This window comes from Centropristis striata, chromosome 8 (genome assembly GCF_030273125.1).
Source record: "Centropristis striata isolate RG_2023a ecotype Rhode Island chromosome 8, C.striata_1.0, whole genome shotgun sequence".
Lineage (NCBI taxonomy): Eukaryota > Metazoa > Chordata > Actinopteri > Perciformes > Serranidae > Centropristis > Centropristis striata.
Window position 1 is genome coordinate 20,516,427 of NC_081524.1, and position 13,141 is coordinate 20,529,567.

General features: G+C 37.1%; 1 protein-coding gene across 1 annotated transcript; it reads left to right on the plus strand.

Moving 5' to 3' along the window:
• Positions 1–816: 816 nt before the first annotated feature.
• Positions 817–11,093, plus strand: tmem106ba (transmembrane protein 106Ba). Its single transcript, XM_059338270.1, has 8 exons — positions 817–910; positions 3,566–3,770; positions 6,023–6,086; positions 6,230–6,389; positions 6,902–7,042; positions 7,554–7,603; positions 7,686–7,739; positions 9,333–11,093. Exons 2-8 carry the CDS (start codon positions 3,578–3,580, stop codon positions 9,451–9,453), a joined length of 783 nt encoding a protein of 260 aa, XP_059194253.1. The 5' UTR covers positions 817–910; positions 3,566–3,577; the 3' UTR covers positions 9,454–11,093.
• The last annotated feature ends 2,048 nt before the right edge of the window (positions 11,094–13,141 follow it).

Consider the following 13,141-nt stretch of genomic DNA (forward strand, 5'->3'; position numbering starts at 1 on the left):
GTGTAGTATTAGTATTTTTTATTAGAGTAAAGACTAGGGCTGGGCGATATATTGATATAAAAGATATATCAATATATTTTTAAATGTGATATGGAAGGCAAGCTGCTTTATATATAAATGCTGCCCTTACTAAGGTTTGTCATATTTAGTTCTTTTGTAATGTTTGTTATTCTTTTCTCATATAAAGTTTCAATAAAACTACTTGTGAAATGTCATAGTTGGCTTTGACTTTGATTGCTCTCAATAAAAATATCTGGATATATATCGTATATCGATATTCAGCTTAAATATATCGGGATATGACTTTTTGTCCATATCGCCCAGCCCTAGTAAAGGCTTTATATATAGTATTTACATACTTTCCATTTCTATTTCTTATACAGCAGCAGCTGTAACAAAAGCAATTCCCCAGGATCAATAAAGTATTTCTGATTCTGAAACATAGCCTACATATGAATGCAGTCATAATATAAGCATTTTTCTCTTGTTGCTCTTCTTGTTTCATGTAAAGCACTTTGAATTGTGTTGTTGCTATATAAATAAACTAGCCTTGCCCTGCCTAACACTGACAGGGAACATTGTACTGCACAAGTGAGTAGGATAATACTTTTATACCTTTAATTAAGTGACGTTTTGATTTCAGGGCTTTTGCTTGTGAACTAGTGTTTTATAGTGTGGTGATAGTATTATTTATGACAGTAAAGACTTGTTCCAGCACTGACAGTGGGTAAACGTCCACCTGTGTTGTTGTGGTACGGTCCGCCTGGTGAAACCGTATCCCCATCATGAGCCTGTCCAATGGGGAGAGCAGGGAGGCGTGCCCGTCGGCTTTATTCTGCACTGGTGTGGAGTGAACCACAACAAACCGCGACGATACAACGAATGTCAAACAAGTAAAACACAAAAACAGGTAAGGGGGTTAGCTAAATAAAATAACATGTAGTTTAGTGCCAGGGGGATATGTAACGATTATGGTGACGTAACGATGCGGCGCGGATTGTCCAACAAAGAAACCGTTGAGTCGTACGTTTAGTTATTTAAATGTCTAAAAAATACGCCACGACATGCAATAATTTTGTGCTAGCTGTGTTTAAACAATATTTAAATGACGAAATATAGCTTTTGTTGTAACAGTGAAGGCATAACGGGCGTTTTTCTCCGGCCGGTACGTTGTGTTCCTGGCTGAGGCTCAACGGTTGAGCATGGCGGCCTGTGTTGGATCAGACATCCTGACCTCGTCTCTGAGCAACAGTCTGCGCTCTGTCGGTGCATCTGTATTTATTATTATCTGCACCTCTTACACAATGTGATGCTAGCACTTATCATCTAATGCGGCGGTGGCCTAACGTTAGCCTGCAAAACAGACCAATGTGCCGAGATCACGCTATATTTTGCGTATTGTTGTGGCGATGCCCAGCTAGCTGTGGCCTAACGGGGCTAGAGAGTAACTAACTGGAGTACCAGCGGTGGAATGTAACTAAGTACATTTACGCAAGCACTCTACAGAGGTTATTGTATGTTACTTGAGTATTTCCAGTTTATATAACTTTGTACCAGTGATGGACATTGACTCAAGTACTATACTTAAGTACAATTTTGAGGTTTCCATTTTATGTAACTTTATATTTGAATACAAATAAAATACTGTACTTTTACTCCACTACATTGAGCTGTCATCATTAGTTACGTTTTAGGTTAAGATTTAACATGAAAACATGATTATTTAAAGTGATTAGACATTAAACCTCATAACAGTATATTATGTAGTTAAAATTAGCCCTACCTGAACAACAGTAAAACGCTGCTTACATAAATGCATCAATAATAATAATAATAATAACTAGAGCTGCAACAATTATTCAATTAACTGAACAATAATCGATTATTAAATTAATCGTCAACTATGTTGATAATCGAATAATTGGTTAGAGCAGTTTTTAAAAAGACAATAAGTCCATATTCTTCAATGTGAATATTTCTGGTTTCTTTGTTCCTTTATGATAATAAACTGAATATCTCTTTGGTTTGTGGACAAAACAAGAGACTTGAGGACGTCATCTTGTGGTTTGGGAAACACTGATTGATATTTTTCAACATTTTATTGACCAAACAACTAATCGATTAATCGTTTAAATAATCAACAGATTAATTGATTATAAAAACAATCGTTAGTTGCAGCCCTAATAATAATCCAATAATATATTTATAATGTATAAAACAATCTGAGTGAGGTTATTCTGCAAATCTAGTACCTTTGATACTTTAAGTACATTTTGATGCTGATGCTTTTGTACTTTTATTTAAGTAAGGGTTTAAATGCAGGACTTTTACTTGTAGTGGAGTAATTTCAGTGTGTGGTATTAGTACTTTTACTTAAGTAAATGATCTGAATACTTCTTCCACCACTGGTTTATACTTGAACCCCACATCATTTTAGAGGCAAGTAATGCACTTTTTACTCCATTAATTTTAGCTGACAGCATGAGTTACTTACCACTTACTTCTCAGGTCAAGATTTTTAAATTTAAAATGAGCCCCGCCATGACAAGATTAAATGCTACTTACAATAATAATAATAATAATCCAAAAATAGACTATATTTTGAATATATATACACACACAATCTGAGTGGGGCCATACTGCATAACAACAACTTTTACTAAATAATGATGTATTATTTTTGGAAAATATAATAATATATTGATGTCAATATATCAATATATTGATCACAAGTTACTCTGCAATAGTAAAAACAACTGCAACATTAAGGCCTTAATTATTCTGAATCAATAATAAGAGGGTTTTTCTGAATTGGGCCATTCTGGGTAATGAGTACTTTTACTTTTTGTATGTTAAGTATTATTGGGTACTAAAACTTTTGTACTAGAACCATTTATGATTCAGTACTACCAGTGGTGAAAAAGGGATACAGCAATACCACACTAAAAAAAGAATCTATACTAAGTACTGCAGTAAAAGATTTTCAATTTTTTTAAATGTCATACAGCAGCTACATTTAGGAGAAAAAAAACACAAGGTCTGTTCTCATTTAATAAACCCTAACTATATAAAGATGGAGGTTGTAGTGATACCAGAGACCAACAGGTCATTCTCCAAAAAAGATAATTTTAGAATCAGTTAATTAACACAATTTGTCTAACATATTGAGCAGCAGCTCTTAGGAACATAAAACATTATTTGAGTGTTACTGTATAAAAGAATGCAAAACTATAGTGATGTCATGATTATTTTAGAAGGACACCACACAAGTATTAGGACAAACTGATAGCACTGTATAGAGAATGTATGTAAACAAACACTGGGCAAAGGTCAAAGTCTAGTCTCTATTGAGCAGCACCACCAAAGTCCCAACAGAATTACAAGAGATTTTCTTCACGGACAGTGCACCAGTTGAAGTCTGTTCTCCTGGAAAGGGATTCCTGGAATCTGTCCAGGTCCAACTTCACATTCAGGCAGCTATGTGGCATGTGGTTAGTCAGCACATCCTGCCGTACCTACATGGCAGTCCCTCCCTGCTCATGCCGTCTTTTGTGTTTGCGTACAGATAGCTGCAGCCATGGGCAAGTTCCATTCACACTTGGCCAACCCTAAAGACGAGAGTCAGGACGCGCTGACGGCTTCCGGGGAGTACAGAGACGGCGAGGAGGATGGAAAGAATGGGGACGTGTCACAGTTCCCCTACGTGGAGTTCACTGGACGGGACAGCGTCACTTGCCCGACATGTCAGGGCACTGGCAGAATACCACGAGGTAAAACTTTCAATACAGAAACACTCATTACTCAACTACCCATATAATATATTGATGAGTAGACTGTTAGAAGAGTAGTAGCCTTAAACCCTGCAAAAGTATAGTTTCAAATGAAAGTACTCCTTGATAACATTAAACACTAATAACATAATAAGTAACAATAAAAAAACATCTGCTAATCTGCTTCATCATGATCGTGTGGGTTGGGTTAGGGTTGATCACATGTGACTGACTTTGCTGGCAAAATATAAGCAAACAACCACCCAGTCATCACATTATGATTCAAGTGTTGCTTAACTCTGACTAGAGCACAGAAATAACTTATTAACCTAAACGAGTAAGAAATGTAAGGACCAAAACCTAAGAATACAGAAAGTCACTCTCTGCTGTTTTAGGGCGCTTTCACACCTATCTCGTTTGGTCCGGACATTAGGACTTTTCAGTTTGATCCGAACCTAAATTCCAGGTGTGAAAGGTACCTAAGGCGACCTAAAGAGGTGGTCTCGGTCCGGACCAAACGAACCAAGGTCCGAACCTTTTGCAGTGTGAACAACTTTTTTTTATAGTTCGGACCTTCGTATCAATGACAGGAAGTTTTTTTTTTACTTTGCCATAACTCGCAGGATTGCGAGCCGTTTTCTCCTCCTCTCCTGTCGACGGCGATACAGTTTTTCATGATGAGGAGGCTCATCTTGCGAATACCAAACACTCTCACGTATTGCTCATTAAGCTGGTGCTGCTGGTAGCAAAAGACCAGCAAAAGTATTTGTTGCGGCGATCTGCCTGGAGGTGCAGCTGCGTGTGTGTGTGTGACAGCGGCCGTGCTGCTGCATGCGCGCGACGGCGTGTGCGTTGCTCCGCGGCGCGCCTCAGCAGGTGAGCACAATCACTAATCAACGGCAAGGTAACACAAGACCAAGGACAAACATTTAATTGTGTGCACAACGGATGCATAACGCATGGGAGAAGGACTCAAATGGAGTAAAAGGTGGCTCGCTGGATTCATTTTGTGTAAACACGTTAAGGAAGTAACACTGATGTCAGATGCCGGCCGGCCTCACAACACAGCGTAACCAAAACAAAACGAGCTGCGGAAGTACACAGGGAGATGACGTGTCCAGTAGAATTGTCTTGTAAAGTTCGTTATTCCTTTTGCAGTGTGAAACCAAAACCAACCGGACCAAATGTATACAATGTAACAGAACACGGACCTTGGTTCGGACTTTCAGGTGTGAAAACGCCCTTAAAGTTATTTGCATGTCAGATGTGGTGAGGTTTCTATTGTACAAGGTTACAAACCTCTACTAATTATTGTGGCAAAAAGGGGAACTACTGAGGGATATTAGGGCCTGTGATGATGCATTTCTAGCACCACTTGAAGTCAGGTTAAGTTGTACATTTAAAAACGAATTAGTTATAGAAGAAGATAATACATCTATTAGAGGCTGACATCTTTTCTGGATTCCTGTGGGATTTCCGTGGGATGGGAGTTAATTTCACAATTCATCACGTGACTGGGACAGAACAGAAATAAAAGTCATTTGGAGTGGGTGGGATGGGAATTATAATAACAATAGGTCAGTTTTTACATGTAAATTTGAAGAAAATGATTGCATCGCCCCAAGACTATACACTATTAAAACAACATCAACACAGTAACAGGACTGGACAGGACGGAAAATCAGGACATATGTCCGACTCACTCACAAGAAACCTTCAGGCCTTAACTATAAAAACGTACAGGAAAAATCAAGAGAGAGACTAAATGAATAGGTCATGTTGGCTTCTTTTCCAAGCTTCAGAGACAAAGTTGACAATTAGAAATCCCTTTCCATTTTTAATGAGCTCAGCACCAGAATATTACAGGGTTTTGTCAAGACGTTTTCTGAAACATTGATGCTCTTATTCTTGTTTGTATAATCTAGAACAGGACACTTATTATAGATCAGAGGGCTACTTTCTTTTCTGCTGCTGCAAAAGTGTGACAAAGCAGGAATCTGGTTAAAATTGTTATGTCATTGCACTCTGTAGCATACACGTCTAACTATAGTCAAGAAACTAACAGCTGTTTTTTTCGTTGGATTAAATCAAATCATCATCAGCTAAATTCAAATGGGAAACAGTCAACTTTGAGATTCTTCTCAGGAGTTGCATTATAGTATTGCACAGTGCAAATCTTACAACATGTTCCTTATTTATTCCAACAGAAAAATGACGCAGCTTTTCTTTCCTTTCTGTGAATTATTCAACAGGACAAGAGAATCAGCTTGTGGCTCTGATTCCATACAGCGACCAAAGGCTCAGGCCGAGCAGGACGTAAGTCTGCACTTAGTGTTCTTTTCACAGCTGAACCATGTTAGCTGTCTGCATGATGCAACTCAATGATCACACAGTAGCACGATAGACTTTGAAGTCTTCAGCTGGTTTCGGGGTGTCACTTCTCTTTTCTTTCTCTGCAGAAAGCTGTATGTCACGATATCAGTGGCCCTTTGCCTGCTGCTGTCTGGCTTGGCTGTGTTCTTCTTATTTCCTCGCTCCATTGATGTCTCCTATGTGGGAGTAAAGTCCGCCTACGTCTCCTATGACCTGGACAAACGGACTGTCTATCTCAACGTCACAGTAAGATTGTGTAGCCATAACATGAGTTTTTAGCTCTAATTGTGTTGGTTTTCTGGCCTGTAAATGTACTATATTAGCTCACACTCACTGCTCTCATCAGAACAGCTGCAGCAGGAAGCTGTTTCAGCAATAACAAAACTACCATTTGGTGTTTAACCATAACATGCAGAAAGTAAAAGTTAGCTGGTGAATACTTTGGAGCATTTAGCAGCTAAAAAGACGGATATTCTCCTTAAGAATTGTTGGGGAAAAAACGGTCCAAAATGATAGTGAATATGAGATTTGCATCCATTGCCCTATGTCTGTTAAATAGGCAGCTGTTTGCTAACTAAGGCTGACAAGTTCACCATATCAACTTAAAATCCAGTAATAACTGTTATCTGGTTCCAAAGCCCCCAAAATGGCCAGAAATTCAATAAATGCAGGTTTAAAGTGTTAAAAAGTCAACACGGGAGCTTTTTCATCAAGCATCTATTTGAAGAATCAAACACCTTTTGTCTTCCTCCATCCAGAGCACTCTGAACATCACCAATAACAACTACTACACCGTATCTGTGACCAACATCACAGCCCAAGTGCAGTTCTCCAAGACGGTGATCGGCAAGGCCAAGTTTAACAACAGCTCTGTGATCATGCCGCTGGATGAACGGCAGGTAGGTAGAAACACACACACACACACACACACACACACACACACACACACACACACACACACACACACACACACACACACACACACACACACACACACATAAAGGTAGCGACCCTCAAAGGACTCTACAGAGTTACAAATTCATGGTCTATCTGTTCATTGTTATAGGTTACAGATTATAATGCACAGCCTACACAACTGCTCATTGTTACACCCACAATCACAACACACACCTTATAACTCAGACTTGTCATGTGATTGCTCAAAAATAATAACAATGTTTCTGCAAAACTCCACACTTCAAACAAATATTTTAAGCAGCAATAAAGCCTTATTGCTTCAAAGTAAGTCTTATCATATGACAAATCTTGGTACCAGTGTTCACTGTTAGACCAGTGGCCACTGATTAAACAGAGAACCGTAACAAATTATATAAGTATTTGTTGTAACAGGCATAAATGTGCATTTTGTTATTGTCTCACTGAGTGTTTTATAAATTATGTTTATTGCAGATTGACTACACAGTCCCTACCACCATTGCTGATGAGATGAGTTATATGTTGTAAGTATCTTGCAACAAGTTATACAAACGTCTTGTTTAAACTTGGATCATTTTAAATCACAAAGCACTTCTTTTCTTCCAGTGACTACTGCACCTTGCCGACGATTAAAGTCCACAACATAGTGGTCATGATGCAGTAAGTACGGCTTGCAATGTTTTAAAACATATTTCATCTCAAAATCACACATTCTAATGTTTTACTTTTATGTGATATACTCAACAACTCTGTCCTCCACAACCACACAGTTTCACCCACACACACTGAAGCGCTGCCCAGAAACCACAAAGTCCAACAGGAGATAACGGACCTTTGGGTGCCTTGCTCATTTCCACGTCAGCACTGACATTCAAGCTGATTGTATATTTAGCAGAGAAAACATTTGTCCCAGGCAGAAATAATCTTTATTAGCCGACTTAATCCTCTGTGGTCACAGCCAAATAACAGCGTCTTTCTAGCCAAGTAACATAAGACAGAACCCAAGTGAAAATGGATACAAAAGAAATAAGCCGCTAATAGTGAAACGCCAACTCGTGCACTTCAGTGGTTTTATATCCGGACCACAAAGTCTCTTAAGACCACTTGTGAGGCTTCAGTTTAATGCATTCAACAATAGTGTTTATTTTCCCATAAAACTGTGCTTTTGTCTGTGTCTAGACAATCTTGTGAGGATGAGTCAAACTGCTAGCTCTACCAGGAAATCAGAAAGCAACACAACTATAACATAAATTTGGATATGCAAAAGCAGGAGGAATTGTCAATAATTATTTTTCTTTTGAATGACCCCTGCTCTGCAATACATTCTCTTAAAGCGGCATGCAACTAGTTGGCAAACATGACCTTCCAAGTTCAAACTACCCATGCTGAGCTCAACATGCTCACATACAACAAACAAAATAATGTAGATAACAAGCCTGCTGACCTTCTGAATCTCACGATAATTATAAAAAGCTGTTAATGTTTTAGGAATCCCTCCTCTACTGTAGCCCATTTCTGCCAGTAAAGGGGGGAAAAAACTTGAAACGACTGAAAATAACGATTTAGTATGATAAAAATGAGAAACTTTACCATAACTATGACATACCTATCTCAAAACAATGGCTAAGTATGTCAAAAATAATGAGTAAATATCTCAAAGCAATGATATATCTAGCTTTTTTGGGATTGGGGTTGTATCTTCAAATAATGACAAACTTTCTCAAAAGATACTACCTCATTATTTTAATATGTTGACTTATTACTTTGAGAACATTTCTTATTATTTTGAAAATGTTTCTCATTATAAAGACTAACAGGAGTGTTTCTCTTTTTCATCACATTGGTAGAAATGGGCTTCCATAGTTAACAAGCCAGCAGAGCTTTCAAGATTATGATTTCCCCCAGGGTTTTTCCTTATCTGAATCAGGGGTCAAAGGTCAGAGGGTGTTGCATGCTTTAGATTGTAAAGCACTTTGAGGCAGTTTGGTGAGGTGTGATATTGCGCTTTACAAATAAAATTCACTTTGCTCTGTGGTTCTTGAGATCTACTCATTTAAATTCAAGTCAACCAAAAAATTTTGCCCCAGAGAAATGTTTGTAATCATCTGAAACTCAAATCGTAATCTGTGAAAGAAGGGTAGTTTCTGATCCACATTCTCCACACAGTTGCAGGATGTAGAAGGGACCATCTGTCTGTCCTTGGCTTACCTCATTATCTGATGCACGGTAGTTGACTCTGCGCCTGTTTTCCAGGGTGACTGTGACCACATCGTACTTCGGCCACGCGGAGCAGGTCTCCCAGGAGATGTACCAGTATGTGGACTGTGGAGGGAACACCACCTCCTTGCATGGACATGTGCAGGTCTACCAATAAAGCAAGCAAGAAAGCCAGACGTCAGATACTGCTGTGACTGAGGGTCTCACAGGGAGAACTGGGATGACTTCCACGAAGGAAATCTCTGAGTATTGTACAGGGTAGGGCTGAACAATGAATTGGAAATGTATCAAAATTGCAGTATCAAAATCACAGGATGTGCATAATTAGTGTCAAATTATGAATCAAGATCCCTTCAAAAATCACAAAAATTATAGTAATGAAATGATAATCCCCTCCAATACTGTGAATCATATCCCAATTGCAATACCAGCCAAAAAATAATCGCAATTAGATTTTATTCCAACTCGTTTAGCCCTAGGACAGAGATAACTTTTCTTTAACTAGTCTGTGGCTCATCCATTCTTTAATTCCCAACCACTTTCCTTCCTTCTACCAGCTATCACTGTTTGGTTCTTGTCAAACAGGCAGAGCCAGCATTTCTGAAGGAAATGTCTCAAGGTTTGTTGTCATTGTTCACCCTGGTGCCAACAAAATATAATAATTTAACATTCACGTTAATGGTAGACATTCCCATCGTGTTTACACTGTCACTCCTCAATAATTAAATTACTGGAAGCGGTAGTTTCAGATATAATGCACTTTAACCCTATCGTTATCTACAGGTATTAATACGAATGTTGTAAGACTGCCCCCTACTACTCCATACCACTTTTAATGAAAAAATACAACTAAAGTTCAAGAGTGAAAACCACTGAGCTGTTCCTAACCACCTCTGTCAGCCCGCTTTCCTTTCTCTTTTTACTTTGTTTCATACAAATAATATTCTTGATATTGTGTAGTGCAATATAGATGACGTATTGTCTTATGTCATTCGTTTTTTTTGAGGGGGGCTATATTTTGGCTCAGAGTTCTTTATTTTTAGCTTGAGTGAAAGTAGTTAAGGTTTTTCTTATGTTAAGCTGTCATTCACCTGAGTGATTTAAAAGCAAACTTGACTACTGTGAAGAGGTTACATAATAACTTTGTAAGGGAAAATATTTTTAATTCCGTAACAAATGTGGGAGCGTTACAGTCGGGTATAAAATAGAGCAATGCGTTAATGTAAATGTTGAATTTGTACTTCCTGGCTTGCTTCAAAACATGTTATATTAAGAATCATTTCTGGTGTGGGAGCACTTCCTTCCCTTTTAATGAGATTGTGGGCTATGGTGTAATTCGCAATGATGTGTTTGCTATTTTAATCCACTTTGCATATTTCGTATTATGAGTTGACTGCTGTTGCTATTCTTGGTTTTTGAAATCACTATGACTTCCTTCTGTCGCGTTTATATTATGTGATATTATTTTGGATTGGCTTTTTCAAGTACATGATGTAATTACTGGATGACAGAAGATGCTGATGACACATAAGAGCCCAAAATATGAATCATATCAAAGTGTCTGATCTTAGCTCATTTGTAAACGTAAAATAAAAATGCCATTTTTGCAATGTTTTTCTTTCCATTACTACAATTTCTACACAGTCATCATAAGAAAACTGTAACCCAGAACCAACCCTTCTTCATAATTGATGACAGGCCGTGTAGATGTGAATACCTCTCCGTTACTGCCTCTACACAGTGGTTTTATGTTTTTCATGCATGAAGCTGAAAATAAAATCATGACTTATTTTGAAAGTTTTTTGGTGTGCTTCTAATTTTCTCTACACACTGGGTGGTGCCAAGGGGTCTGCTAAACTACAGTATCGCTCACCTCACTGTTACTGTTATTACACTATTATTTAATTACCACTGTCCTATTTATGAAATTTATTGAGAATTAACCTTAAATCAATCTGCAAAACTGTATCGCTTAACTCCATTAATAGCACAATGGTTTTACTGTGATGAAAATGTTACAGCAGAGATGATATTCATCATTAGTCACTCTAGATTATTTAATATTACTTCAATCAAAATATTATTCATTATTAAAATATCTATTATTGTTTAGTATTAATGACTATTAATTCAGTGAAGAACAAATGTGATATTTGCATGTTAATTGTAGGGCTGGAATATGGAATAAATTATTATTTCCTAGTACCAAAGTAAACCTCTGCAAATCAGGACTGTAAGATTACCATAGCTTTATTTTTTTCTCCATATGTTATGTATGAAAAGAACCAAAATGAGCACTGTAAGAGACCTACTTGATTATTATAAGCAAGAAAAAAATGGTGTAAATAAATCCATTAAAATCCTTTGGGAGCATAAATATGATTTGCAAATTTCACACAATGTGATCATTAGATTTTATATTTTTTGAGCAAAAATTCTAAATTTTCATTAACTTAAATCTTACTAGGAGAGTGGCATTATTCTGCATGTGGCAGTGGTAAAAAATAAAAATAAAAAGGTAAGGGGGAAAACAATGACAAGGTGGACAGTCATTGTCCAAATAAACTGCTCTGTGGAATGAATGGACAGACTAGCTGAATGACTGACAACATCCACTGGCCCTCCACTAGGAGGCGTAAAACTGTTTAAATAGCACTTATCCACTAACAAATGTGTTAGAAGAGGCCATATGGTGGAAAAAATATTCAGATCCTAAAAGTACTAATACCACACTGTGAAATTACTCCACTACAAGTAAAAGTCCTGGGTTCAAAAGTTACTTAAGTAAAAGTACAAAAGTATCAGCATCAAAATGTACTTAAAGTATCAAAAGTAACTGTACTCTTCAGGCAGAATGGTCCCACTCAGATTGTTGTATACTAAATATATTATTATTGATGCATTTATATAAGCAACATTTACATTTTCTCAAGGTAGGGCTCATCTTAACCACCTAATATACTGCTATGTGCTTCAATAAATATAAAAGTAATCACTTTAACTTTATCATGTTTTATGTTGATAACTTTATCATGATTTCTATGTTAAATCTCAACCTGAAAAGTAACTAAAGCTGTCAGCTAAATGTAGAGGAGTAAAAAGTACAATATTTGCCTCAAAATGTAGTGAAGTAGAAGTATAAAGTTATATAAAACAGTAGTACTTAAGTAAAGTACAAACATCTCAAAATTTTAATTAGGTACATTATTTGAGTGAATGTACTTAGTTACATTCCACCACTGCATAGAACACAGAGCGTTTCCAGAAAGAAACAAAAAAACTACTGAATAAACCTGTTTTGTCTGACTTTAATGCCAAAACAATGCCCTTTAGATCTTAACATTTCATTTCCAAAATAATTTTCTGTTCTTTTTTCGCCTCGACTACACACTCCTGGATATATATTATGTGAGTGTGTTTCTCTCATACTTTACTCTGTGCTGGAGCTAGAAGAACAACATGTCTCCAATGTATCACAGTATGTTCACATCTGTTGCACTCATTCAAAGACCACTTCACTTCCTCTCTGAGATCCAGGTCAGTGGTTTGGACCAGAGCTTCACTGGGACACACACATACACACACACTATCAGTTTTCCCTTTGTCTAAGCATACTGTACTGTAGGAGAGACCTAATCTACTGAATGAGAGTTTCTTCTTTATTTTTGGTGTTGTTTTACTTTTATTGTTATGTTTGACACTAATTATTAATTCATTTTGATTAGTACTTAAGTCATTATCCCCAAATTTATTAATGTATTTTCTTCATCAAAAAAAATAAATATAATATTTAATATTTTTTAAAGCAAAAATTGAAACAGAAATATACATTTTCAGCTTTATTA

Bases quoted from the DNA above. Each gene is read 5' to 3' on its own strand.
- tmem106ba (XM_059338270.1), top strand. From the start codon at position 3,578: ATGGGCAAGTTCCATTCACACTTGGCCAACCCTAAAGACGAGAGTCAG. The intron at 3,771-6,022 runs GTAAAACTTTCA...ATTATTCAACAG, and splicing joins CACTGGCAGAATACCACGAG to GACAAGAGAATCAGCTTGTG. The intron at 7,043-7,553 runs GTAGGTAGAAAC...TGTTTATTGCAG, and splicing joins TGCCGCTGGATGAACGGCAG to ATTGACTACACAGTCCCTAC.